The following is a 25,090-nucleotide window of genomic DNA, read 5'->3' as shown; positions in this document are numbered from 1 at the left end:
GACAACAAAAGTCAACCATTTCTGTATAAACTTTGGTCAGCTCCATCACAAACCTGCGAATGTGCTTCAAAGCATTTTCTCGTTTCAAATACTTGATGTTTTCCCGGATAGCAGATCTAGTTCCATCCTCTTTGGACAAATGCTTTTCTAGCCACTCCACCACTGCTTGATTGTTATCCCAAAGGTAAGCCTGTGAGAAAAGATTAAAAATAAAAAATAAAAAACTCTAATAAGCAACATTTTCGAACTGAATTTATTAAAAGCAATTGTATAAAATATTGGTCTTGGCCTTGACAAAGTTTTTGATTCTTTGTCAAAAAATTCATAAAATTCCAAGTATTAATACAGGAAAAAACAGTTTAAACGCTTAATAGAAATGGGTTAAAATGCCATTTTTGATGATTATTTAAATATTTATTTAAAATACTGATTCAGTATTACTGCTGGAATAACAACTCCAAGGATTGATACGCTTGATCAGAACCAATTAAGTATAAGTATATAAGTATCGATAACATTGTTAATTTTTAGAGCTCAGATCGAAAACACACTAGTTTAATTTTAGTGGGAAAGGTTTGTTGTTGTCCCTGACCCACCTTGACTGTTCCCTCTGTTTCAACAAACCAGCGGCGCAGCATCGACTGCAGGTGCCCATCGCTGAGGTCCCTGTTGGCCTGCAGAATCTCATACTTCACCACCTGCTCCAACAGGAGGCGCCGCAGGCGCCAGTAGAAAAAGGTCCGCACATTTTTCCATTCCAAAACATCCTGTGGGTACAAAAGTAAGGGATAAATAAACAACTTGACTCTTTCTAAAATTCAAACAGAACTGCTAATACTGCACATACAGTGATGACCCCCTTCTCCTGCATCCTGCCGGGAGTGTCATGGAGGTCCACAAACTGCACTGCCACCTGGTGGTAAATTGGCAACAGGAATTCCTCCCTTGCTCTGAGCTTGGCCTCCAGCTCTTTGCTCTGTTTCTGAGGCAACTCAGGGGAAGCTGGTGACAAAAGAACATCTCTGTGTTGAAAAGGTCCGGGCAACAAAAAAAGCACAAATGAACAAAAAAAGCTCTGCGATTTATGGAAATGTTTTTACCAAGCTGTTCTACCAGACCAGCATAGACAGAATCAAGTCTTCTCATGGTCTTCAGAAGGTCTTTCCTCCTGAACTTGATCTCCACTGTGCCTTCAGCTTCTAGCACGCCACCTCTGAATTTAGGAAAATAATACCACAAGGCATTGATGTAAAAATGCACAGGCTCAAATATAAAGGTTTTAGGTCAAAGAACTTTTAACCTGTACCTGCTCTCCTTGTCAGCATACAGCTCCATGTACTGTGGGTTGATGGTAGGATCTATTACTACCCAGGATCCTCCTCTCAGCTCTGCGTGTGGTGGGATGTACACTAACACGGGCTGGCGGAAACCACGCAGGGCGTCCACAATGTAGGCACCAAACTTCAGTACCTGATCGTACATATCTGCAGCAGAAAAGATAAGTTATTCTACAATTGCAAAAAAAAATAGTCTAAATTTAAATTTAAAAAGTAAATTATTTTTAGTTTGGATCCACAACAACCCAACACATATTATGATAACCTGCCCCTCACTTTCCTTTAATCTATTTGATGTTTTTGCAATTATCCCACAAAAGATAATAAATCCAAACATTCATTAAGAAATTTGGTCTTTTAATGATGAATTTTCTGTTTCCTACAGGATGCAACAATCAAAGTTATGAATTCTTCAAACACTTTCAGTCTGTAATATATAGAGTTCCATATATTTGAAAGTGAAGTACCTTTCATCCCGCCAGAGAAGCCTCTCCAGTTGGCGAACACCATGAGAGGCAGATTTTCACGGTTGAAGTCACCAATCGCCTGAGCGGTTTTAAAGGCAGAATCAGGGAACCACACCTGGCCAGCCTGTTGCAGAACCTGATACAAGAGCACAAACGAGAATAAATGCATCTCTGTTCATAAAAAGAGTTTATTTCATAGGAAATCTAAAGTGGAATTAACTAACTTTTGACTCTGAATCGAGGTTTGCAGGATCTGCTGGAATGGTGACCTCAACTGAACGTGTTTCTACAGCAATCACACCGAGAGGGATTCCTCCTAACCTTAGTTCCAAAACGACATAACAACAACATTATTATTACCTATCAATTTATTTTTTTTGTTTAACAAGTATTTACTTAAGATGCGCATTTAACTGGTTATTGGAAATGAGATTTTTGTGATCTGTTGTCAAATTTACCTTGCCCTTCCCACGACCACAGTTTGAGCCCAAGACCCCAAGATCTCCATGAAAGAGCCATGATCAAAAAATCCACTCTGCCATGCCCCTTTGATCGCTGTCAAAACACATCAGAATGAACAACTTTACAACTTCTATTATTAATTTTCCACATCTGAAAATGATCACTTTTAGCCCCCTTGATAGCTTTCATTGTTGTGCATAAAATGTTAAATGTTATGGTTTCGCAGGCAGCCAACTATAAAGCAAATCAATTGATACATTTACAAGAAAAGCTTTAGACTGAAGTAGAGCCAGTCAAAGTCAAAAACATTGACTTTAGAGGTATATTTTTGTAATTAAATACAAACTCTCTGCATTTTCTTAGTGAAATGTGATGGATTCCTTTAGAAAAGCATTATCATGACAATATTTATTTACATCACAGAATAGTACAGGTTGTCAAAGGCCAAAAAAAAAAAATCTAAGAGAACACAGCCACTTCTCCATCATGTTTGGCAGCTTTCTGTCCCTCTGTCTCCCTCTTCTGGTTATTTGTAGTAGTGCGACCTGTTGGCCTCTTTTGGCTAATCTATGTTTTGTCTCCACAGGTGTGCTGGATTCACCCTGGCTGTATTTATGACTGGTTTTTACCAGCCTTCACCTCCCAGTCTAGTGGTATTAAGTCCACATCCACTAAAAGATTATGCTACAGTTTTCCCGCTTTCTGATTCTAGATGTATTCTTCATCTTCACCTTTTGGACAGCACTGACCACCATCCACACAAGTTTCCAGATTTTTCTCAAGGTTCCTTCAGAAACTATTAAACAGTTTTCTTTTCAAGTGTTGTTTCAGGAGTTGTTCTTGAACAGAATCTACAAAAGATCTGAAGTGCTAACAGGAAGTCACAATATACTAAGATATTTCATTTGATCTGAGCCACTGGAAAGCAGAGAATATTCTGCTGTCTTCCTACAAGTGTTAAATAACTGGGAACTCACAATGAGCCTTATACATGAATGTATTCCAAGTCTGAAGTGACAAATGAAACAAAACATAGAATAACATTTCTACAATCACAATGTTCAATTTACTTATTTATCCTTTTTCAAAATAAGGTTTCTATTTAAAGTGTTGCAACTCACATGGATGAGGTCTGCCGGCTAGCATCCAGCGAGGGTCATATGGTGCTTTGGTGGGAGTGAACTCTATCTCTCTGTCTACGGGGTCTGCTGTTGCCATAACAGGCGCAGAGCAGTGTTTGCTCTAAAGAGGGCAAAAAATGAGTTTAGTAACTTACCTGAAGGAGGTACAGTAGGAAAAAAAATTCCTTTAACACAACCTTTGGCATATATGAGAGCCACTGCAGGATGGTGAAAACTCCCTCAAAGTCATCAGTCACTGTGGTGTGTGTGACTCCATTATTGTGCATGATCTGGACTCCTCCAAGCTGGTTGTTGGAGGTGTAGACTTCTCTGCCCAGAACCTGGAAATAAAAGGTTGAAATTACCTTAAGATTGAAATTTATATAAATAACCAAAATCAAATTTACATTAAATTCTTTAGAATTTTCTTCATATGGTCTAATAAAAATGTTTATAGATAGGTTATGACCTAACAGCTGCAATTGTTTCACCCATTAGGTTAAAAATGGCTACAAACCAAGGGCCATATATGCCAGTAATTCTGTAAATATCCAAAGTAACAGAATCAAAAAATAAAAATAAAAGTTTGTGATACATTTTCTTTACAATAAGCTTAGTTTGAATTCATAATAAGAAAAGTGACATGTTTTCCAAACTGGGGAAAATGTAAAGCAAAAACTACCAAACCTTGTTGAGAGCACTTGCTCCAGTCAGGATAATGTGGGAGTTCTCCACCTGGATGACTCTCTGTCCCAAACGGACTAAATATGCACCGATCCCGATGGCACGGCAGGTTACCTGCAAGAATGTAAGGTAAGAATCCAGTGTATTTTCCTGTAACCTTGCTGGGAAAGGTTCCCATCCTCACCATGCTGATTGTAATAATCTCATCATAAGCCTGTGATGATTCTCCTGCAATGGTGCCAGAACCTCGCAGGTTTTCAACACCAATCCCATCCGTATTTCCAATGATGTCAGTTATGATGTATCTGTAATCATACAGCACAATGACAGCATTAGCAGGAGTTGTTGGGGTTTATTTCTATCATTTTTTAAATATGCATGTTTTTTTTAAAAGTTTCATTCTACTATGATATATGAACAACTTCATGGTGGAGATATGTAAATAATCACTTCTCTGAGAACACTTCAGGGTTTGTTTGTTTTTTACTTTCATTCAGTTTATTTTTAATTCTATTTTATTCTTTTATTCTTTTTAAGTCTATAATCCGTCCAGATCGTTATAATTCTACCAAGTCCGGATCATTCCAGCTCACTGTACCTAGACTCCCCTCCTTCCTCTACATGGTGACAGTGAATGGAATTGGTGGAACTGATGCGAGTGTAGTTCTGCGGCGTCAGGTAAAGGTATTTGAAACCCTGTTGAGGGAAATGAAAGATAACAATACTAGAACATTCATAGCTTTCACACAAAAGCAAAAAAAAACGGTGTAAGTATTTACTTTGTAGGGGTCAGCAGGGTCAATCCAAGCCACGTTAAACATGTGCTTGATCTCTTCAGCGAGCCCGATGCGAGCTCCACTGTTGGCTGCGATGTAAATACGAGGAATTCCCTCCGCTCGAGCGAGCTCAGACGCCCTGAGGAACAGCTCGTCCTCCTGGGGGCCGAATGAGCCGATCATGTAAGTGATGTCGTTACAGATGACAATTATGTCTCTTCCTTCTGGGTACTCTGGGGTCTTCATTTTCATCCTGAATGCAACCATTCCCACCTGGTAAAAGAAGAATAAAGGTGACAGTTTCATGAAATAGAACAGGCTGTGATTTTCATAAATATATAGAAGGTCATACATCATTGTCTCCAGGCAGGCGGTTCATCTGCACCAGGCGGCCTTCCAGGTCCAGAACAAGCTCACAACAAACCAGCACGTCTTTAGGAGTTTCATCCCCTGGCCCCCACAGTTTGAACAGAGCCTGGAAGCGGTGTTTACATGAGGTCTTATAGCTCAAAATGGTAAATGTTAACTTTTTGATTAGGTTTACCTGTCTGAACATCTCAGGAAAGTCATACACATATGTTGTGCCCAGAGTTTGAGCCTGGAAGCGTTTGGCCTGCAGCAGGTCTTTGGTAACGTAGGGACTGTTGATCAGCATGCCATGCAGAGGGCCCTGCTTGTCTCCATATGACTGGAACGTAATCTGTTAAAGCAAACAGCGAACACATTTCTACAGAGGTTTTTTGATTCAGATTACGTTTTTGTACAAAATGCTTATCCAACTGTCCTTACTTGTCCAGAAGTTGAGTCAGTGACTTCTTTATAAAGACTGATGTCCAAATAATAGCCAGACTCATTTGTGAGAAAGAGACGGATAGGTATGGCATTCCCGGTTGGGGTCAGACGGATGTTTATTTTCAATTCAGCCTGAAGGACCCGCAGCTTCCACAGACGACTGCCGTAACGCATCACCATGGAGCGGACAGACTCCTCTATCTGGTGACACCAAAATCAGAAGAAGTCAGATTCGTGTATGAAGCGAGTGAAGGTATGTCTGTAAAGTGTTAACAGAAAATGACAGACAAAACATGATAAGGGCAACATTTCTGATGGGTTATTGGTAAAACGCCAACTACTGCTAACTGACTTTAGAAGGATCCATGATGACTGTCGGGACAAAGTTGAGGAAGATGTGATTGCAGTCTGTGCGGACGCCGGTGTTACTGAAGGCAACCTCCAACTCGTCCATGGCCTCCAACAGAAGACGCTCACCTTCATTTTGAAGGTATTCAAAAGATGCTTCCTGAACATCCAGAAAGATTGTTAGAGACCAAAAGTATTTAACAAACAAGCTGCCATTAAAGCATTAAATCCCTAATGTTCCTTCTTTTTTATACCTTTGTTATGAGATCAGAGTGGCGGATAATGGCTCGAATGAAAAAGCGGTAGTCCGTAACTTCTGTACCCTCCTCGACACGAGCGGCACCCAGATACAGATGCATCTTGTGGTTTTCACAGGGAACTGCTTTTAAGTCAAAGTTCCTCATTCTGTTGAGTTCCAGCTGAAATGCTAGAGCTGGCTCCAAATGTCGGTAAATGCGATCCTCCTGAAACTATAAATTACAGAATGGGGGTCATCCTCTCTTTAGACATCAGACAAGGACAAAATCATTAGTACCTTTCTGTTAAAAAAAGAAAAACCCACAGTGATCACAAACATCAGTTTTCTCTTAATAATAGCTAATTTATTATTTTGTCAGTTTCAAGACACGATAATGTCCACTGTGGATTTTCCTTTCATTTGCAGAGCGGTGCAAACAACTTTTTCAAGATGAATGACTGAATTCAAGCCAAAACTTACCCCATCTCGAGCTCTGAATGTGAAGAACTTGGGAAATTCTCTCTGTTTTAGTAAAAGAGCATAAGATGATTAACCAGACAGTTTTAAGCTATTTAAAAAGATGATTTCAAACTTCCAATTTAACCCAAGAGTGAATAGAATGAATACAAGACAAAAAAACAAAAACCACTATTGACCAGATTTGAACAATCATCTATATACGCCATCAACAAAATGAAAGGGTTTGCTGTATTCTTCCATACTGTCATGCTTATACAAATAATGTTACTTAACCTAAAGAAATGTTTGCCATAAAAGTAATTTAAAGTAATTTCTGTATTTTAGTCTTATTGCCAGTGTTGAGAGTCTTACTTTAAAAAAGTAATTAGTTATAGTTACATTGCCCAAAAAATATTTGAGTTTGTAACTCAGTTAAAAGTAATTAGTTACTCAGCAAAGTAACGACTCCAGTTATGTTGTTTGAGTCCAATAAAGGGAGAGGAAAGATTGAAGTGTAGAAATGTAAATGTTTATTTATCAGAATTATCACACAACAACACTGTGACAAACCATTTATAAATAATAATAATAATAATAATAATATTAACTTTATATAAACTAATCGTGAAGGTCTTCAGTATCAACTTCTTTTAGTTACCCTAATTTTTTTAAATAAATAAAATAGTTCCAATCACAATAACAGAGGGGAAAAATTAAAAACCCTGCATAATTGATTTTGTGTTCTCGTCATCAATGTAGATTATGAACGTATTACAGCAGGGAGGGGAAAGTTCAGCTCTGTTGGATCTTTGAATGACTCTGATTCAACGTCATCAGCAGGAGCATGACATCCAGAACATAACTTTGCAATAATTCTGTTCAGTTCTGTGCGAGTGAGTTACTGGGCTGTAAAATCCAGTTAGTCTCATTTTAAAGGTGCTGCTTTGTCACCGGATAACACACAGCGTGGCTCCGTTTTGTGTGTTTGGTGCTTTTCTATATTTGAACGGCTTCAGACGGACGTCGGCAATCTCTTTTTATCGGGAAACAACGTGAATATGTTCCCTTAGTTTTTTCTTTTCTTTTTAATTAAGGTAAAATCCTGTCGATATTTCCAGCCTAAAAGTGGAGCCTTTGTAGCCAACACTTCCTGTTTTGATCCTGCCGGCTGCCCTGCGCACGCACATTTTGGAGTGTCAGCATGCACCCGCCCACTCGACCCCCTAGCCAATTTTGATCTGGAATGGGACTCCCACCCTTCTCCCGGCGCCACACAGAAGACAGTCTTGATGTGAAGCGCTCGAGGAAAAAAAAAAAAGAAGCGCTCCAGGCTGATTAAACCACATCAATGAACTGTGAGGTAACGCGCCACGATTTATACCAAGTCGCTATAACAGCAATGTAGCGGGGATATAAGTCATTAGTTAGATAACTCCATTACTTAACTTGTAATGCCGTTGTTAACACAGTCATACTTAAAGGACGTTACTCCCTACACTGCTATTTGCATCTATGATTTATAAATCTATGATATCAAAAAACTTAAAGCTGGCCAAGAATTTTAGCTTAAATATTGTTCTCAATTTATTAGCAGTAAGTTCACACACTAGGAGGTTGTTTGTAATCCTAATGAATGTATATATATATTTTTTTTACAAAGAAATGGAATCACTGGAATGCTATGCTTTTGTCTTCACAGAATGACTGATAGTAAAAAATAATTTCTACCCTGACAGCTGCAGAAATGCTGTTAATAATGGAAGAAGAATTAAATACAATAATAAACTGTGTGGAATTAAATTTTACTAAAGGAAAGAGATAAAAATAGACATCCACATTAGTACCAGACTGTTAACAAAGACTGAATCTTTTTTTTTACCTTCTGTGCAACCAAAAACGTGATTCTCCTGATGCCATACTCAAAAAGGACGGCTTTCTGTAAAAAAAAAAAAAATCATATAAAATAAAAATATTATTAAATTAACAAAAAAGAATAAAAACAATATGAATACAATGATCTTGCTGACCTTGGACTGAGTAAAAGCTGCAAAAACTTTGACCAATGCCTCATCATCTTCTGTGTCTGCTGATTTTATGGAGACGTTTATTATGTGGATTGGGTTCTCTCTGGTGTTCTGTGACAGATTGACCAAAGATTTAGTGGTTAGGAAAATGCTACATAGTTCTTAGTTTAATTATACTGCAGTTCAGTTCTCACTTTGATGTTGTCTTCCTCGTAGAAATTTGAGCGGGACTCCAAGAAAGACACATTCTCCATGAACGGCTCTGCAAAGCTGGACAGGACCTCGTCAAAATTCCTAAGAAATACATAGGAAACTATAAACCCTAAAGGAACTTCTGTTTTCAAATCAACTGCATTTATTGTCTTGCAACAACTAAAGCAAAGAAAAGGAAAACGTGAGCATTAAAAGGGGACCTTTTGAAATCATCAAAACACTGGAATGCCACCATAGCCCCCATCCGCTGGCAGGGTGGAGACAGAGCTCCATCCATGAAGAGCTCGCTGCCATGGCGCTTCAGCTGACCTGATCCACTTGCTGGCACAGGAAGCCTGAAAAAAACAACCCCTGAATTCTCTGTTGGTCACAAAGTACCACAATCAAAAGCGGTGAGCAACAGAATGTGCATGGAGTCATACAGAATATTTAAAGCAAGTGCAGATGTTGTTACTCCAAACCTGCAATCCAACCTTTGAATCACCAGAAAACTAAAAACACACCTCATACAACACTTTCATTGTGATTATCTTGTCAAAAATTACCATCAAGCTAGATTTCATTACAAAAAATCTGTCTAAAAAATCAACTAAAAATTAGAATTTCATATGTTCTAAAATTTATATCAGACTAATGAAATATTTGATGTATGTCTTGATTCGCATTAACATGTTTTTATTCAACTCCAACCCTGATGAGACCTGTGATAGCTTGAATAAATGTTAGTCTTCTCATTCAGTCTTTAACAGATGCTGTACTGACGAAGATACCATGGCTGTGACATGAATCGCCAATATCCTTCATTTACAGCTACACTACACTAAGCTCACATTTAAGAATTAAAAAAAACACCAACCTTTTTTAAGAAATAAAGCCAACAAAGGAAAGTCTTCAGGCGCACACAGCATAAAAAGAAAACTTCTAAGACTAGCCTACAAATGTATCATGATGTAGTCAAAACATTTACCCCATTTAGAGGGATTTTACCTGATTTCCTAACACATTGGGCATGCCCGTTGTGTAGTGATGCGTGTTAAAAAGTGTTCTATATTCACACCATAAACTTGTCTTTTTCATCAAAATGGAACTCCATGAACCAACTATTACGAAAAAAGTCACTCAGCAATTTGAGTACAAATAAACCACACTGGTGAACATCGAAAAGAGATTCTCAAAAAGCAAAAGTTAATAAAAGACTTTCCATGTTCCTTCAAGTTTCATCACTTTATCTAAGACACTTTGTAGTATCATTCACACCAAGACGTCCCCTTTTCCACACTGTCTTCATTAGAAGGATCTCATACTCTCATCAGAATGTGATGCAGTATGCACGCTTCCTTCATTAACTAAAAAATGTGATAGATCCAAAAAAAACACAATTTACTGCAAAACTATATGTAACGACATAGGAATATTATATTACAGTATTTATATTTGTGTGTACATCAGCGATTGAGAAGTCTTAAATGTTACAGTCAAATATAACCCTTTTTACTTTAAATTCCCACTCCAATCATTGTTTGATCTATTGTAAAAGGACTGTTGATGCGGAGAAGGAAACGCCCCATTCCCCGTCATTCATCTGTTAACACTCTTCCGTAAGCTTACAACCCCATGAAAACCCAACATAACATTAGCGGTGCAAAAAAAATGGTGAGCATATCGGCCTTTGGAGCCAGATGCCAGCTCAGACGACTTAAATGAAGATGCACGTGGATCTATTTGTCTGCAAGTGGAGAATGTCAGAATGGAGCGGAGCAGAGAACATGTGGCCCACCGACTGCAGCACCTATGTCACTGCTACAAGCTTTTTCCAACAGCATTGTTTTTCATCTGCTCCTGATTCCCAACGATTTGATTAAAATAATAATCAGAAATGCTTCATTTTCTTTGGATATGTCCTCTATCATGAGAAAAATGCAGCAAGAACTTGTTAAAAACATCCAAAACACCATTTTCATTGGAGTGGGTCTTTAAGTTGAGACTGAATCTCTGCTGCTGTGCGAATTTATCCTGTCAAACTTTTAAAAGATACCTGTACACTAACCATTCAATATGCTTAAAAGGAAGATAACAGTGAAATCCAAGATTCTTGATTCAAGTCAGGCTTGAGGTGACAAGTCAAGTTCCTCACCAGGGTGAATGAAAGGATTTTCTTACTTGTGTTTCTCATTCAGAATTGATCCAGACAAGATCTAATTCAAATATGCAAATCAAGCATCATTATTTTTGATGCTAGAGATTACAGGCTCCCAATTAAGTAGCAATTATTGAAATCTCAGGCTGTATGTTATGGAGAGGGAAATCTCAACAATACTTCTTGAAAAACTTAAGGAGGTTTTACACAGAGAGAAGCGACAGCAGGACGACTCCAGAAGCTCAGCTTGCATGAGAATAGGAGGACTGGTTAGAAGAGTCTTTAAGCAGTAATACGGGGCATTCAGCATGCATTGTTAGACATACAGACAAAGAGGTGGTTTGGCTGATTGGGAGGAGCTTTACTCTACCTGTTCAGAGTAGGGCTGCTCCCTCTGTAATAAGATGATTGACAGGTGAATATGGGCAGTGGGTGATCAAACTGTACCTCCAACTTTGTGCATTTTGATTAGATTTGGGCACTTTAAACAACTCTGTGCACATTCACATTAATATTGAGAGGGAGAAAAATGTTCTGCGTTTAGGCATAAGCAGTTATCGCAGCAACTTAGGCTACACTTAGTACAACATATGACAACATTTAGGACAGTTTCAACTATCAATAAGTGCATTTTAAAGCTTTATGAACATCCAAGATTGGAAACGCCTGGATTTCGTCAGAAACTGCTACAAAGGGAGGAATTGTGTGTTTTTTTGTTTTTGTTATTTTATCGTGTAACCAAAGCCCGCTCTGCTATCAACACGAACCAAATTAAAACTTGATCAAAACAAGTTCTCCAAGAAAAAACTACGAGACGGCATCAGGTTTGCAAGTAATGACTACACAGGATTTCAAGTATGAAAAGTATTCATCTGTTGCTCCGTTTGACAGAAACCTGCTACCTGTTGGGATGTGATGACGGCAACATGAACTGGAAGTCTACCGCACATGTGCCATCCAACAGCTGGTGGTGTTGGATGCTGTTCAGCTCGTAAGCGATGTAACCTCTGCGAACATAAACCTGCAAGTCCAAACAGAACAAGTTAGTGTCCCTATCAATCAGGTAGGATAAATAATTTACTTTTATTTGATGTACCTCCAAGGCGGCCATGCATACCACTTGATTGGAGTGGTAGAAGAAGTTGGGCAGAACATCAAAAATTGATGTTTCAGAGAGAATGAGTTTCTATGAGTCAAACAAAAATGGATTTATTTGACAGTAAAGCTGAGGAAAAAAATATTCTCACAGTGATTGTCCACACAAGCCTAACCTTTAGGTTTTCTGGGCAAAACTGATGGCCGTACATGTCAATGGCTGACAGGAAGATAGACTCCACCTGATTATGTCTCAGTTCGTATGATGGTAAATGGGAGGCGATCAGTACCTGTGAGATAATAGGAAAATTATTTACAAATGCAATAGTTTTTGTGCAATTATTTTATCATTCTTACTGGAGGTTACCTGTCTGGCTCTCAAAGCCACCTTTGAGTTTCCCTCATTGCTCAGTTGTGTCAGTTCGTTCAGAATAGCCATGAGTTCATCTGCCAGGGTGGGATCACGACCACAGAGTTGATCCTACACAGTCAAAAACATCCAGTGATAGTAAAATAATTTCAAAACAAACATTTTTCAGAGTCTGATGGCTTCCTTACAATGAGCATCGTGACGAGGACATTCTTCTTGGACACCTGAGAGTGGGAGAAGATGTAGTCCAGCACGGGACTCACATTTGGTTTGTGCAGCTCTATCAGGTTCATGACACACTTGTCATAGTGGGCTGTGTGGCAGAAAAGGACATCACAGATAAAGCAAGAAACTGTATTTCAAATGTTTTTTATTAAAGAAACTTAAGAGAAATAAGGTTACCTTGTTGAAACTGCGTCTCAACTTTCAGGTACCGCTTCAACAAATCAAGAACCACAGACTTCATGTAACCACGGATTCCACTGCGGTATCTGACAAAGATAAAGTAAAACACGCCACATAAGATGCAACAATGTTATTCTGTACAAAGAATGCATCAGCTGTAACATTCATAGACTGAGGGATGAAGCAATGAGCCTGATCCCAGTATTTATTATTACCCCTATTTGATAGGCAATCTGCCAACTCATTCGCTATCTTTAGCTGACTTGGCGTCTGCGGCCAAAGTCCGATATTTCACAGTTACTGGGGTTCAAACTGAGAATGTGGATTTAGAATAATTGGCTCATGACTCCCTTTTTGTGCGATGGTGCCAGACGGCATCCAAGCAGGTTTAAAAAAATAAAAGCTAACATGGAAAACAACAGCAATGACACAATTTTATGCTGCAGATGCTTGTTCTGTAAAAAACAGTGTTTGAAAAAAGTCCTCCCAAATAACAGGCATCACGTTTAACCTGGATCTGAATCTATTTTCCCAAAATTGATGAATCTCAAAGACATTTTCAAAATATGCAACAGACAGAACACTGAAAAACTAACCTCTGCACCAACTGTACAATACTTTGAGTATTCATGAAGAAAACCTCCCGGTCAGCCTTTCTCTGTAATGTTGCTGCATGGCTGTCTAAGATGTTTGCAATCTGAAAAAAAAGGTCAAAAAACAATGCAGCTTTGGTTAAAGCAATGTTTTTTTTAGCTCTGACCTACAGGCAACATTTTATGTTTGTCCAGTTTTATTTTACCCTTTGGCTGGGAAACTGGCAGAGGACAGAGGTGATGTTGCTTGCATACTGAGCCATGACCTTACGGATTTCTTTCTCAACACTTGGTGTAATACGACCAGCCACACTGGTCATGATCTCCTGCAGCTCCAACAGCGGCAGTGAAGGGTCCTTAAGTGTTTTCATCAAAGTGGCAACCCATTCTTTCAGCTATGGACAACAAAAAGCCAGCAAGGTCAGATGATTAGGAAACATTCTGGGATCTTACAATTCAAAATCTCCAGAATAAAGTGGCTGAAATGCACCTTGCTGCTGAAGTAGGGCTCTTCAAGACAGTAGCCATCCATCACGTTGATCAGGTTTTCAAGTTCAGAGTGGAACACCTGATGAAGTTTTTCCCCGACCGTAGGGAGGGGCTGCTGGGGTGGTAGGGAGGCTGTGTTGAGTTCTACCTAAATTAGAAAAAAAAGGAAAGAAAGATAAAGTAACAAAAACAAAGTCTAGCCATTAAGAGAATTTCACAAATGAATGTAATTTATGCAAAGAACATACTTTAACAATACTGCTTGGGTCATCAAGATCCATATGTGCCATGACACAGCCAGGCTCTAGGACAGCTCCCGGACGCTTAACAAAGTTTATACAACCAGACTGCTCCACTGTTAGAGTCATCACCATCTTCATCACCTAGATCCAAAGCAAAACTCAGCAACAGAAAAAAAAGACACAAGAATAATAAAAAGACAGTGAAAAAATCAATTAAATCTATCAAATCACCTCAATCTCTGCATACGTTTCTCCCGCAAAAATGTGACCTCCATCCTCAACCATATACTGCAGCAGTTTTCCAGCAGATGGTGACCTTAACACTGTGGGATCCTTCTCTTTCTCAAACACACAAGTCTTGTTGCCAACAGTGATGCGGTAGCTAAAGGATTAAAGTAATAATAGAAATTTGTAAAGTCAAATCAGACAGGCAAAATGGTATCAAATCTGCAGAATCTTAACCTGTCTACTTCCTCCTTCATGTAGGTGGTGTGGCTGCAGCCATCATAGCACAGCAGCAAACCCCCGTCACTCAGCCTGTGGACATCTATTTCTATGTTGGAGCCATTCATCATGATGACATAGGTTGTGGGGGATTGCCGTGCAACCTGCAGCCGATGATGATTAACAAGCATTAATCAGTTAAAACAGAAATAAAAAGTTGGGCAAAAGTAGTGACGGGAATCAATCGCGTACCTTCAAAAAGTACTTGACTCCCTCGTATATCAACTCCACATTTACGGAGTTGAGCAGACTTGCTGCGGGTAGCACCTGGCCTCTGTGTGTTCAGCAGATTTTAAAATCACTACCGTAAATGTTGTTCATTCTTTAAGAACATATTTTTTTGAAGGGACACGTGTTTACTCGCCTTTCCAGAGAGTGTAAATAGTCGGACATGCTCTTCCTAAAGCTTGCATCCGCAACATGCAAAGCCCCACAGACAATACCCAACATGGTATCTGGCCTCTCAGCCTGCAAAAAAAAGCATTAGTATTTATTCACATTCTAGATATTATAGAAATAATGTGAGCAGATTCAATATGGGTACATGTAATTTTCAATGTATCAATAAATATATAAATACTTGAAAATTATAATCTATACTGAAAAAAACAGTTGTGGCCTGTAAAAAAAAAAAAAAAAAAAAAGTGTGTAAAAGGGGTTAAATACACAGCTTCCAACCTGAACTTTCTCAGCAATGAGGTGATCCAGCCAACCGGTGTCAATCTCATTGTTTCTGTAGCTTTCAGTCTCCAGAATCTTAATGAGGTACTCAACCGTTGTCCTGAAATCCCCTCTGATGGAGAGCTCCTTCAGGGCCACGACCATGTTCCTGAAAGAAGAAATCAAATCTAATGAGAGTTTGGTCAAACTTTATTGGAAAGAAAAAAAAAAAACAAGCTTAAATTTTTATTTTCAAAAGTTTCACCAGATAAGTGACATGTCTTTGGCTTTTCGGTTCTCAGTGCATAATGGTCAGTTACAACAGATATTGTGTAACTAGTTGTTGCCTCACAGAACACATTGGAAAGCTTTAATGGCACCTTGTTAAAATAAAAAAAACAAAAATTGCTTACGAAATAGCCTCCTCACGGTTCTCGCCCCAAGAGAAACAGTGTCCGAACTGAGAATCGGCGAACTCATGGAGGCCGCCTGTTGCCCCCACGCTGAAGTAACCCCAGACATTTTTACTGCTGCGAAAGTTCAGCTCCTGTACGGTGCCAGAGCTCGGCTTAAACCCCTGTAAGTGGGAACAAGAGTAAAAAATTGGCCGTGAAAGAAAGCACATGGTTATTTGGCAGTTCAATGTTAAAGACCAAACAGCTATACCTCATCAGGATTCTCACTGGTGATCCGAACAGCTATGACATGCCCTCTTGGACTCGGAAGACGATATGGGACCTCAAAGTTAATGTGCGTGTCTCCCCATGGACTCTCTCCGTACAGCAACCGAATGTCCTTAATTCGACTTAGAGGGATGCCCATTGCAATCTGTTACATGAAAAGCTAAGTTTAAAAATAAGGTGGATTGATTGCCTCCTCATTCTTCAAGCTATTTGATGTTTCTGAGTCTAGACTGACTGAAGTTTACCTGAAGTTGGGCAGCTGGTAAATTTACATCCCCAATCATCTCCGTACATGGATGTTCAACCTGCAGGCGAGGGTTCAGCTCCAGGAAGTGAAAGCTTCCATCTTCTGAGTACAGATACTCCACAGTACCCGCACTCACGTATCCGACCATTTTGGCCATTCGTACAGCATACTACCCTCATAGGTGAAAACATAGGGCAAAATCTATCTCAAGTAAAAGGAAAGCGTGCTAATAAAATCATGGCATGCACAGATATAAAGTGACCTGCTCCATTTGCTCTAATGTTGAAGAGGCAGCTATAGTGGCAGGAGCTTCCTCGATGATCTTCTGGTGTCTTCTCTGGATGGAACAGTCTCGTCCAAACAAAGAGATGGCATTTCCATATTCATCCGCCAGTATCTGCACCTCAAGGTGTCTTGCGTGCTGAGCCAGTTGCATGACGAAGATGGGGGATCCAGGTACCTCTGTCTGAACCTGCCCTCAGGGGTGCAAAAAAGAGTTACATGTGGAATGTGGGGGTCTCTGTTATCGAAAGAAGTGAGGAAATATAATAAAAAAACAAACCTGTCTGAAGAAACCTGGAAAATCTTCTGAATTTTCAACTTTACGAATGCCTTTACCCCCTCCACCCTCTGATGCTTTTATAACAACAGGATAGCCAATTCTCTCAGCTCCCTTAGAAATAACAACACATACTTTAAATTATTAAAAAGAAGCTTCTTGGTTGAGTAGTTATTTTCAATGATGGCAAGAAATAGACAATTTAAAAAACAGTATTTGGTGTTATTGAGAAAAACGTATTAATACACTTACTGCTAGACCATCTTCTACATCACGAACACAGCCTTCATTATAGACTTCTGGAGGGACACTGATTACTTTACCCTGAGTTTGGTCCTCCTCAGTCCAGTCCACTTTCAGGCCTAAAGCACAGAGACAAAACACGTAAACAAACAATAATAAATACTTTTATAAAAACATGAACGCCTCATCCAAACCAGGCAATACCTCACCTGATCCACTCCAAGGTAGTGTGGGAATGTCAGCACTCTGGGCCACAATGGAAGAAGCCACCTTGTCTCCTAAAGCCCACATGGCTTTACTGGAAGGTCCTAGGTAAAACAGCAGCACTTAGTTGATACCAACCTAACAAAATCATGTAATATCAAGTGATGCTTTCAAACAGATGCTACCCAAGAAGGATATCCCTGCTTTGTGAAGGAGTTCTGGCAGTTTGGGATTTTCTGATGCATGGCCCCAACCTGCCCAAACACCCTACAAAGAGAAAAGCACATGAAGATATGAAAGACATGTTAGATTTTTAGCAAGAACATCCCACAAGTCCACTGGAGGAGGTGTGTGTAGTACCTGCACTGGGATTCTTTTTGCAATGTCTACTATCAACTCTACGTTGGCATAGTTGTTGTTATTAGAGCCACCGGGAACAGGTACATAGTGGTCAGCCATTTTTATGTACTCTAAAGAGAGAAGAAAGTAATATTTGTGAGGCTACACAGAACAACTGCTGAGTCAAGTTTCCAAGTTTGCTCCTGGGTTCTAGATAAGTTTGAAGGAGATAACTGAGGAGCAATAAACAAAATGATTGCGTTCATAATGACCTGCGTTCGCTTTCAAGTCTTCAGGGGTAACCATGACCACGAAGCGAATGGTCCTCTCATTGCGAAACATTTCATAGGACCAGCGGCGGATGGAGCGCATACATTTGACTGCAGCAATGCCATTATTAGCTATGAGCACCTGTAATGGAAATTAAAAGCATGTGCTTAGGGAAGACAGTATTTAGAAAGTGCAGAATGGAGATTGATATTCCTACTTTTTCAATCACACGATTGCCACCAAACCGTGTGACGAACTCAGCCGGAGAGGCCACAGTAAAGTCCCTCTGTAGGTCCATCTTTCTGTGTTCACGTCCTTTTTTCACCAAGTGAGGACCGGACATGCTAGGCCTGGGGGAAGAAAGCTCCTGGTTAGTCTCCCTGTATAGAAATGCAAAAAAAAATTAATGCCTGCATTATTTTAGCTGTTAAGATTAAAGTATTCTTACGATCCCTAGGCTGCATAAAACTTTCCTAAAGATTAGACTAAAACAGGCTATAACGAGTAAAAATACTAAATGTAATAAAAATGGATGAACGGCAATAGTTAACCACAGATTAATTAATAAAATGACAATAAATTTCAAGATAAAAATTAAAAGTTGAGACACCCATTAAGAAGAGGAAATAAACATATTTAGTGTTTTTAGCTGTTGTACATCAGAACAGTTTGTTTTTTGGTCCATTAAAATATTTCTTTTTCATCATATTTTTTGCTGGTTTATTGTAATCTTCTTTCTAATGGTAAAACCAATTTGAAAAGCATGGGAGCAACTAAGAAAAAAAAATTAAATTTGAAATCCACATTGGAAATGTTTTATTTTTTCAGCTTTTATGTACACATATTTTATAATAACCAACATTAGTTTGTATAATAATCTCTTCTGTGTCAACCTTGTGGAACCACGAGTGTCAAAGGTTAGCATAATTATCAAACACATAAAGCAGGCATAACATGTCAATGTACCGTTTGTGGGTTATCTAATAAGGTTCAGTTTAGCTGTTCATTTATTGGGAAAAGTTTAGTTAGTTTAAAATATCCAACTGGTAAAATGCACAATTCCACGCATCACGTTACTTAATAACAGTATTATAATCCGGTTCTACCCTTTGCAGTTTTCCTTGGTTTTCTGTCAGCAGATATTTTGAAGGCCAAAATATGCAAACAATTTCGGAACATACCATTTTGTAACGGGTGTCTGCTTTTATTTTAATCCTCCGCTCGACACGTCACTGTCAGAGAAGCACCGGTGGACACTCCTGCACAGCTGGAGTGCAGTTTCGGCCGGCCTGGCTGCTGTGAACTTTAACTCTTGTACTGTACTGTTCACCGAGGAAATACGACCTGCCGTTGAACCTCTCTTGTCTGATAAGCCTCGAGACGGTTCCGTCAGGCTGACATTAAAAGGCAGGGCTTCCTCTGTCTGTGCAGCACAGTGAACGACGATATTAGTCGCTTAAGTTGAAAGCATGTTGGCCTAAACGGCTCCGTTAAGAGCCGCTCCTCAAAGTTGTGTGGTTTGTTTTAAAAACTCAGTAAAAAAGTATGAAACTGCTTCTTTTTGTTTCCCGCAAAAAGCAACGTAAACTATGCGGTCAGACGGGCTTCGTTTTAAAGAAAAAAAAACCTCCGCGAGGGCAATTAGTTCAACTTAACAGGGTCTTTCGGCTCCTTAAGTTAAAGAACAACAACAACGAGCCAAACATAGCTGTCACAGAAGCGGAAAACAGGAGGCGGCGTCGAAACTCACCTCTGAAGATATGGAAACAATGCATTTCCCTCCATTATAAACCCTACTTTTAACGTGGTTGGTGGTTGTGTGAAAGACATTGGTTTTATTAACCAAAAACCACAGCAAAGAATCCTCTACATGCCGTTTCCTTTTGCATGCTCGCCTCCTCCCTTCCCCCTCCCAACTTTGCAAAATATCTTCATCCTCTGACACGGAAAACTGAGAAAGTGTTACAAATGTCGAAACGGAATAAAACTTTGACTCTTTTTTTTAACCATTTCATTTTAGCTGTACTGTTGGCTAATTGGGATCATTTGTATGTATCAGAACAAATTACTTTTTCAGAAACATTTATAGCATTTTATTTTGAAAGTTTAAGCACTCATTTTGACACTTTTTTGTTGTTTTTTCTCTTTTTAACGTGTTCATGCGCCCTTTTTCTCATAATGGTTTTAATAAATTAAATCTTAAAATTTACAACGATTAAAATTATAAAAATGCCGCTGGAAAAAGAACTTTGGTGTAACAAAGATTTCAACAGCTCCGCTCCATTCTGATGCATCAACACGTGTAGACGACTATGTCTTTGTTTTCCTCGTCTGAGCTGGAATCTGGCTCAAAACTTGACGATATTGCTCACTATTTTGTTGCACTAGTAATGTTAGCTTGAGGGCATTGACTGTATGATGCCAGAGGGTGTGAGGGGCTGTTAGCTAGCGGGAGAGTGTAAACAAATGGATGATGGGAAGTAGAGGCTGGCTTACTCCGCACCAAATGGTCTCACCCAAAACTCTGAGGCAAAATTCTGATGAAGTCCTGCCACTCTGTAGAAACAATGTTCACAAAAATAGACATTTTTTTGTTTATTTAAACTAAAAAATAACAATCATAACTAAAAGACAAGTGGGAACGCTTTTACAATAGATCAAAAGATGATTGGAGTGGGACTTTAAGTACCTCATGGTATAATTTTAGAGTTATTTACTCTACCCTGATACTTCTACTTTTCTGTTTAGCTATTTCACTTTTATTAATAAACTTTGTAGTTTTAGCTGCAATAAAGTATTTTTAAACATGTTTTAAATGTTAAAACACCACAAGTAAAATTAAAATGTACATTATAATCTTGCTTTTCCAACTTTAGTTTAGTTCATAATGAGTTAAGCAATTCTGAGACAGAAGAAAGATCCTAATGTTTTAATAAAAAACAGAGTTAAAAATACAAAACTAGCTATTAATAGCATAGTCTAAACATTTCTACGTTTTAGTGAATGTGATGGGTAGATTCACTATAAAGAGAAAGAATATAGTAGGTTATTAGTCAATTTTCTATTGACATCTAAAAAAGATGTATTGATGCGTATAAATAATAGTATTGTGAAGATGAACAAATCAATCACATTTGTTAACATTATATGGTCATCTTAAAGTTGATGCTGATTAAAGATGTCCGAACCGTCAACAAATAATTATCTAAATGGAGGTCCAGAGGTTCATCCACAGCTTAGTCTGTTTTTTAATCTATAAACAACAATGGCTCACAAACGTTGCCTGTGATTTTTAGAATTCTTAGTTTTTGAGACTGAAGGAAGCTGATGAATCAAAGAAAAAGAAAAAAACCTTTCCACCAAACTAAACTGATCAAATTTTACAACATTGCATTTAGTCAACAGGAAAAAAACACAGTTTGAACAGTATGTACACAACTAAAACAATGAAAACACACATGGCAGTTCCATGAAGATATTTTAGTGGTTTTCAAATCTTTGACTGTTTGTTTCGAATAGTAACAAATCTGCTGTTGCATAGACATTTTCTGTAAAGAGCCAATAGTAGAAAAGAAGTAATAAACACCACACTGCAGCTTCATTATTAAGAGCATATAAGTCTAGATTCTTCCACGCCTGAAAGGCCATGATTTGTGTTTAAAATTTGTGGTTAAATTTAAGACGTTTCTTCACACCCCAAGTTAACTACAACGAACCCGTTTAACCTGCTAACCTTATTATGCCTGAAGAAATTTGTAGTTTTGATCCGTTTCTGCACTTTTCATGGCTTTGCGTTAAAGATGCAATTCAGATTTATTTGAACTACACAGAAGTAAATGTCCTACCTTTTCTTCTTCATGGTAACACACAGTTACACTAGTGTGCACGGCCGCTGGAAATTCTATCCCAACAAACAAGTCCAGCCACATACATCTAGACGTTTGTAAGTCCTCCTCTGTGTCCCACGTCATTTCAGACACCGACTAGGCTAAACACAACTCCTGGCTTACAAGACAAAAAAGTAAATACATCTGAAACTACATGGCGGATTGCGGAGTGTGCTGTGACCTGAGCAACTCCCCGAGTGGTGTTCAAAGTCACCGGCTGGGATTCTTGATCCAATAATAGAGCTGAGATGCTTGGCAGACCACAATAACACAAGTCAATGCAGTCAGATGATAACACACAGCTGAGTGACAAGAAGCCTTTTGTCACATTGCCTCTACCATAAATAGGAAAGAATTTCTACAATCTATACCGTAATATATTTCAAATGATTCCATCTGACTGGTGTTTGTTGTAAACACTGATCTTTCACACGTCAAAAGTTTTTCATAGCAATAAAACATGCCTGTCCTGAAACAGAGAAAATAGGTCTCACTTGATGGTTGAAGGCGTGGGCGTCGGCACTGCAGAGGGCTCCATCTCTGTGGCAGATTTCGGCGTAGAAGCCTGAGATACTCCGCTTGGAGGCTTTGTGACCAGGAGATCCTCATCTGAAGAGTAATCCTCTGAAGCTCCCAGAATGAACTTAAGGCGCTTCCTCTCCTCGGGCCTTGAGCTGAGCATAGGAGCCGTGGCTCTGACGTGGTTTGAAGTGCTCTTTGGCAGCAGCTCTGAGTTTACCTCAGAGAGAGTCTGCAGAGGATCACACTCTGCTGTTTTGACTACAGAAGCCATAGGTTTGCTGTTGGCTGGATTGTTGTGTTTAGTGGTTAATGAAGTTGAGGGAGCTAATAAGAGTGAGTAGTTGTCTGCATTGGAAGGGGTATGTGCGCCAGAGGCACCCTGCTCAGGGGAATCCCAGACAGAATCCGATCCCTGTCCTTCCACAGACATTACTCCAGTCTTGGTAATAATTCTCCAAAGTAGCACAGATATCCACAGGATGAGTCCCAAAGCTGCAAAAAGGAGCATTCGCAGACATCCTCCTCATACTGGAACGACAAGGTAAACATTATCTTCACATTTAAGAAAATTCTGATTTAAAACAAGAAAAAAACATCAACATTTTTGAAGGCCTTTGTTTTAAAGTTTTATAAGGACTCTTAACTCAAATTAAACAAAGTCTGATACTTTACATCCCTTATTAATTTTTTTCCGGGGGGGGGGGGGGGTTCAAGGTTAAAAGTTTTAAAGTTAAAATGTATGAATCGACAAGACAAATGTTCACAAGATGTTTACATGTGTTGAGAGTCTTTGCTGCCCTCTTGTGGACATCTTTGTAAAGGCATATTGTCTCCATTTTTAAAGTGTTGTGAAGTTGAATTAACAAATCTGTTCATAAACGTTTGGGCAAAGTATTCATATTTGCAACTCATGGTATCTGCTGTTAACAACTGTGAATGAACCTAGCTCAACAAGCTAAATCTTACAGTGCACAAAAGCATATAGGGACCTTCTTCTCTTTAAATTCTTTTTTTGTATTGTTTTGTTTTTTGTTATCTATTTACAAAATAAAAACTAAGGTTAAGTACCAATATCATTGTAAGATTCATAAAAAATGAAAAGAATAGCAGTGTTATTATTTTCTGAGATGCGTCACACATTTGCTGGCTGCAGAATCTTATAAGACATGTACTTGTGAATAAAAATACTTCCTTAAGTCAGATTTATAAATCTTTTACATCTACATTATTGTGTTAAATGAGGTGGAATAAGCAAGGTATACTGTAATAAGGTCACAAGTGTATCAGAGAGCCACACATGCAAACCCAAAACTGATCTAATGAATCATTTCAAAGACCAGTGGAGTCTGGGGGGAAAAAAAAGCATTCAAGGAAAGTTCACGCATGAGAACGTCAGCCGTAATTTATACCAGTAAATGAATCTTACTAGAAAACAATGAAAGTACTGCATTACCAGGTATTTAATTTGATGTAGTTAATACAGTTATGCAATAGTCATAATATTCATTAAAGTTACTAATTGACAGTTTTTCTGTCACATAATCATTTACGATTTTAAATTAAGTCAACATTTTCTAATGGCAATATTTTAATTTACTACATTTTTTTAAATCAAAATAGTTAATAGGCAAATATTTACTTGGCTTAAGATGTAAAGAACTGATAATGTTTAATTTAGGGGACCTCATGACCTTGTTGTGGCCTTTAATGTATTGAGACAACTTGACGTGTTACATTTGTGTCCCTTGCAGTTCAGATATAAGCACATTATTATTTGGACAGCGAGCAGAATGTGAACACAGAAACAGCTTCAGAGGATAGACATTTTAAGTGCACAGTGACGAGTAAAGAAACGATTAAAAAGTGTAAGATAACACCCTCACATCAGCTTAAACATTACGTAGGATTAAACAGATTTACACAAAGTTTCTATAGGTATGTGGGGTTAACGGTGCCAGCGGGTCCTGGCAGGAGACATTCCCCAGCAAGGCTCCAGTAAACAGGCTGAGAGGAACAGCTGCCATCGGAGCTGAGGGTGGCTCCTCAATGCAGGCTAAAGGTCAATACTGAGGGACAGAATGTATTTTGTACTGAAATGGAAACATCCATGCAATCAGCCTTTACAAACATATGGATGCACACGAGAAGAACTGTAAAAATGATGGGCTATACCATTTGCAGTTCATGCACAACAAATTGGAATTTCTTAGAAAAGTATCTCATTGAATTTCTAGTTTTAAAAAAAAGGAAATATTTATGGTTTTATGTCAACTGGAGGAATATGTTCCCTAAAAAATACATTAACATATTTTCTTAAAATACTTTTTATGATTCAGAGTTGTGTCCTTATATGTAAATTATTTTTTAAGCATTACAACTTATTTGTTAGTATGTTTCTTTCTATTTGACCTTATTACTTAAAAAGATAATATTTAGAGTATAAAAATGTGACTGATGCTTTAACAAAGCTGGGAATTTGAATTAAGGAACAAATGACTTGTTTATCTAACAGGAAATGTGCAAATATGAAATACATTCGAATAGCGCAGGAAACAACATAATCAGCTACGATCTGAAGGCTACATGCGGGTCAAGGCCACCTACCACAACCACTGCACGTTGTGTCATCCACTCACCGCCGTCCAACACCTCCTTCAGCAGGTTATAATAACACTACAAATGCACATGAGAAGGAGGGGCGGGGTTACAGTGAGGCTCCT

At 38.7% G+C, this 25,090-nt stretch overlaps 1 protein-coding gene across 8 annotated transcripts in view; it reads right to left on the bottom strand.

Moving 5' to 3' along the window:
* The window catches only part of acacb (acetyl-CoA carboxylase beta), a 26,284-nt gene extending 1,194 nt beyond the window's left edge, over positions 1 to 25,090 (bottom strand). The window contains exons 1-53 of one of the 8 annotated variants that reach the window (XM_023958485.2): positions 24,975 to 25,090; positions 22,343 to 22,898; positions 18,179 to 18,311; positions 17,964 to 18,102; positions 17,713 to 17,822; positions 17,538 to 17,619; positions 17,358 to 17,456; positions 17,158 to 17,267; positions 16,909 to 17,019; positions 16,609 to 16,818; positions 16,345 to 16,515; positions 16,083 to 16,244; positions 15,830 to 15,993; positions 15,435 to 15,585; positions 15,121 to 15,224; positions 14,949 to 15,030; positions 14,715 to 14,860; positions 14,484 to 14,634; positions 14,259 to 14,393; positions 14,012 to 14,158; positions 13,728 to 13,916; positions 13,525 to 13,625; positions 12,926 to 13,014; positions 12,712 to 12,836; positions 12,521 to 12,634; positions 12,330 to 12,443; positions 12,155 to 12,244; positions 11,961 to 12,079; positions 11,429 to 11,452; positions 9,122 to 9,256; positions 8,903 to 9,002; positions 8,712 to 8,819; positions 8,564 to 8,620; positions 6,706 to 6,747; positions 6,242 to 6,457; positions 5,992 to 6,147; positions 5,637 to 5,840; positions 5,392 to 5,547; positions 5,200 to 5,322; positions 4,851 to 5,120; positions 4,670 to 4,767; positions 4,256 to 4,376; positions 4,075 to 4,185; positions 3,585 to 3,728; positions 3,388 to 3,508; positions 2,263 to 2,359; positions 2,029 to 2,125; positions 1,805 to 1,940; positions 1,307 to 1,484; positions 1,101 to 1,213; positions 848 to 1,002; positions 597 to 767; positions 54 to 190 (exon numbers count right to left, since the gene is read on the bottom strand). In XM_023958485.2, coding sequence (XP_023814253.1) covers positions 54 to 190; positions 597 to 767; positions 848 to 1,002; positions 1,101 to 1,213; positions 1,307 to 1,484; positions 1,805 to 1,940; positions 2,029 to 2,125; positions 2,263 to 2,359; positions 3,388 to 3,508; positions 3,585 to 3,728; positions 4,075 to 4,185; positions 4,256 to 4,376; positions 4,670 to 4,767; positions 4,851 to 5,120; positions 5,200 to 5,322; positions 5,392 to 5,547; positions 5,637 to 5,840; positions 5,992 to 6,147; positions 6,242 to 6,457; positions 6,706 to 6,747; positions 8,564 to 8,620; positions 8,712 to 8,819; positions 8,903 to 9,002; positions 9,122 to 9,256; positions 11,429 to 11,452; positions 11,961 to 12,079; positions 12,155 to 12,244; positions 12,330 to 12,443; positions 12,521 to 12,634; positions 12,712 to 12,836; positions 12,926 to 13,014; positions 13,525 to 13,625; positions 13,728 to 13,916; positions 14,012 to 14,158; positions 14,259 to 14,393; positions 14,484 to 14,634; positions 14,715 to 14,860; positions 14,949 to 15,030; positions 15,121 to 15,224; positions 15,435 to 15,585; positions 15,830 to 15,993; positions 16,083 to 16,244; positions 16,345 to 16,515; positions 16,609 to 16,818; positions 16,909 to 17,019; positions 17,158 to 17,267; positions 17,358 to 17,456; positions 17,538 to 17,619; positions 17,713 to 17,822; positions 17,964 to 18,102; positions 18,179 to 18,311; positions 22,343 to 22,878 — 7,154 coding nt within the window. In that variant the 5' untranslated portion in view covers positions 22,879 to 22,898; positions 24,975 to 25,090. Of the gene's footprint in view, positions 1 to 53; positions 191 to 596; positions 768 to 847; positions 1,003 to 1,100; positions 1,214 to 1,306; positions 1,485 to 1,804; positions 1,941 to 2,028; positions 2,126 to 2,262; positions 2,360 to 3,387; positions 3,509 to 3,584; positions 3,729 to 4,074; positions 4,186 to 4,255; positions 4,377 to 4,669; positions 4,768 to 4,850; positions 5,121 to 5,199; positions 5,323 to 5,391; positions 5,548 to 5,636; positions 5,841 to 5,991; positions 6,148 to 6,241; positions 6,458 to 6,705; positions 6,748 to 8,563; positions 8,621 to 8,711; positions 8,820 to 8,902; positions 9,003 to 9,121; positions 9,257 to 11,428; positions 11,453 to 11,960; positions 12,080 to 12,154; positions 12,245 to 12,329; positions 12,444 to 12,520; positions 12,635 to 12,711; positions 12,837 to 12,925; positions 13,015 to 13,524; positions 13,626 to 13,727; positions 13,917 to 14,011; positions 14,159 to 14,258; positions 14,394 to 14,483; positions 14,635 to 14,714; positions 14,861 to 14,948; positions 15,031 to 15,120; positions 15,225 to 15,434; positions 15,586 to 15,829; positions 15,994 to 16,082; positions 16,245 to 16,344; positions 16,516 to 16,608; positions 16,819 to 16,908; positions 17,020 to 17,157; positions 17,268 to 17,357; positions 17,457 to 17,537; positions 17,620 to 17,712; positions 17,823 to 17,963; positions 18,103 to 18,178; positions 18,312 to 19,142; positions 19,677 to 19,711; positions 19,877 to 21,806; positions 22,055 to 22,342; positions 22,899 to 24,974 lie in introns of those variants that run through there. The other 7 variants (XM_023958486.2, XM_023958490.2, XM_023958488.2 and 4 more) reach the window with 7 other exon arrangements.

This window comes from Oryzias latipes, chromosome 9, assembly GCF_053564925.1.
Source record: "Oryzias latipes strain Hd-rR chromosome 9, Olatipes_Hd-rR_3.1".
Classification (NCBI taxonomy): Eukaryota; Metazoa; Chordata; class Actinopteri; order Beloniformes; family Adrianichthyidae; genus Oryzias; species Oryzias latipes.
This window is presented reverse-complemented; position numbering and strand designations above follow the sequence as displayed.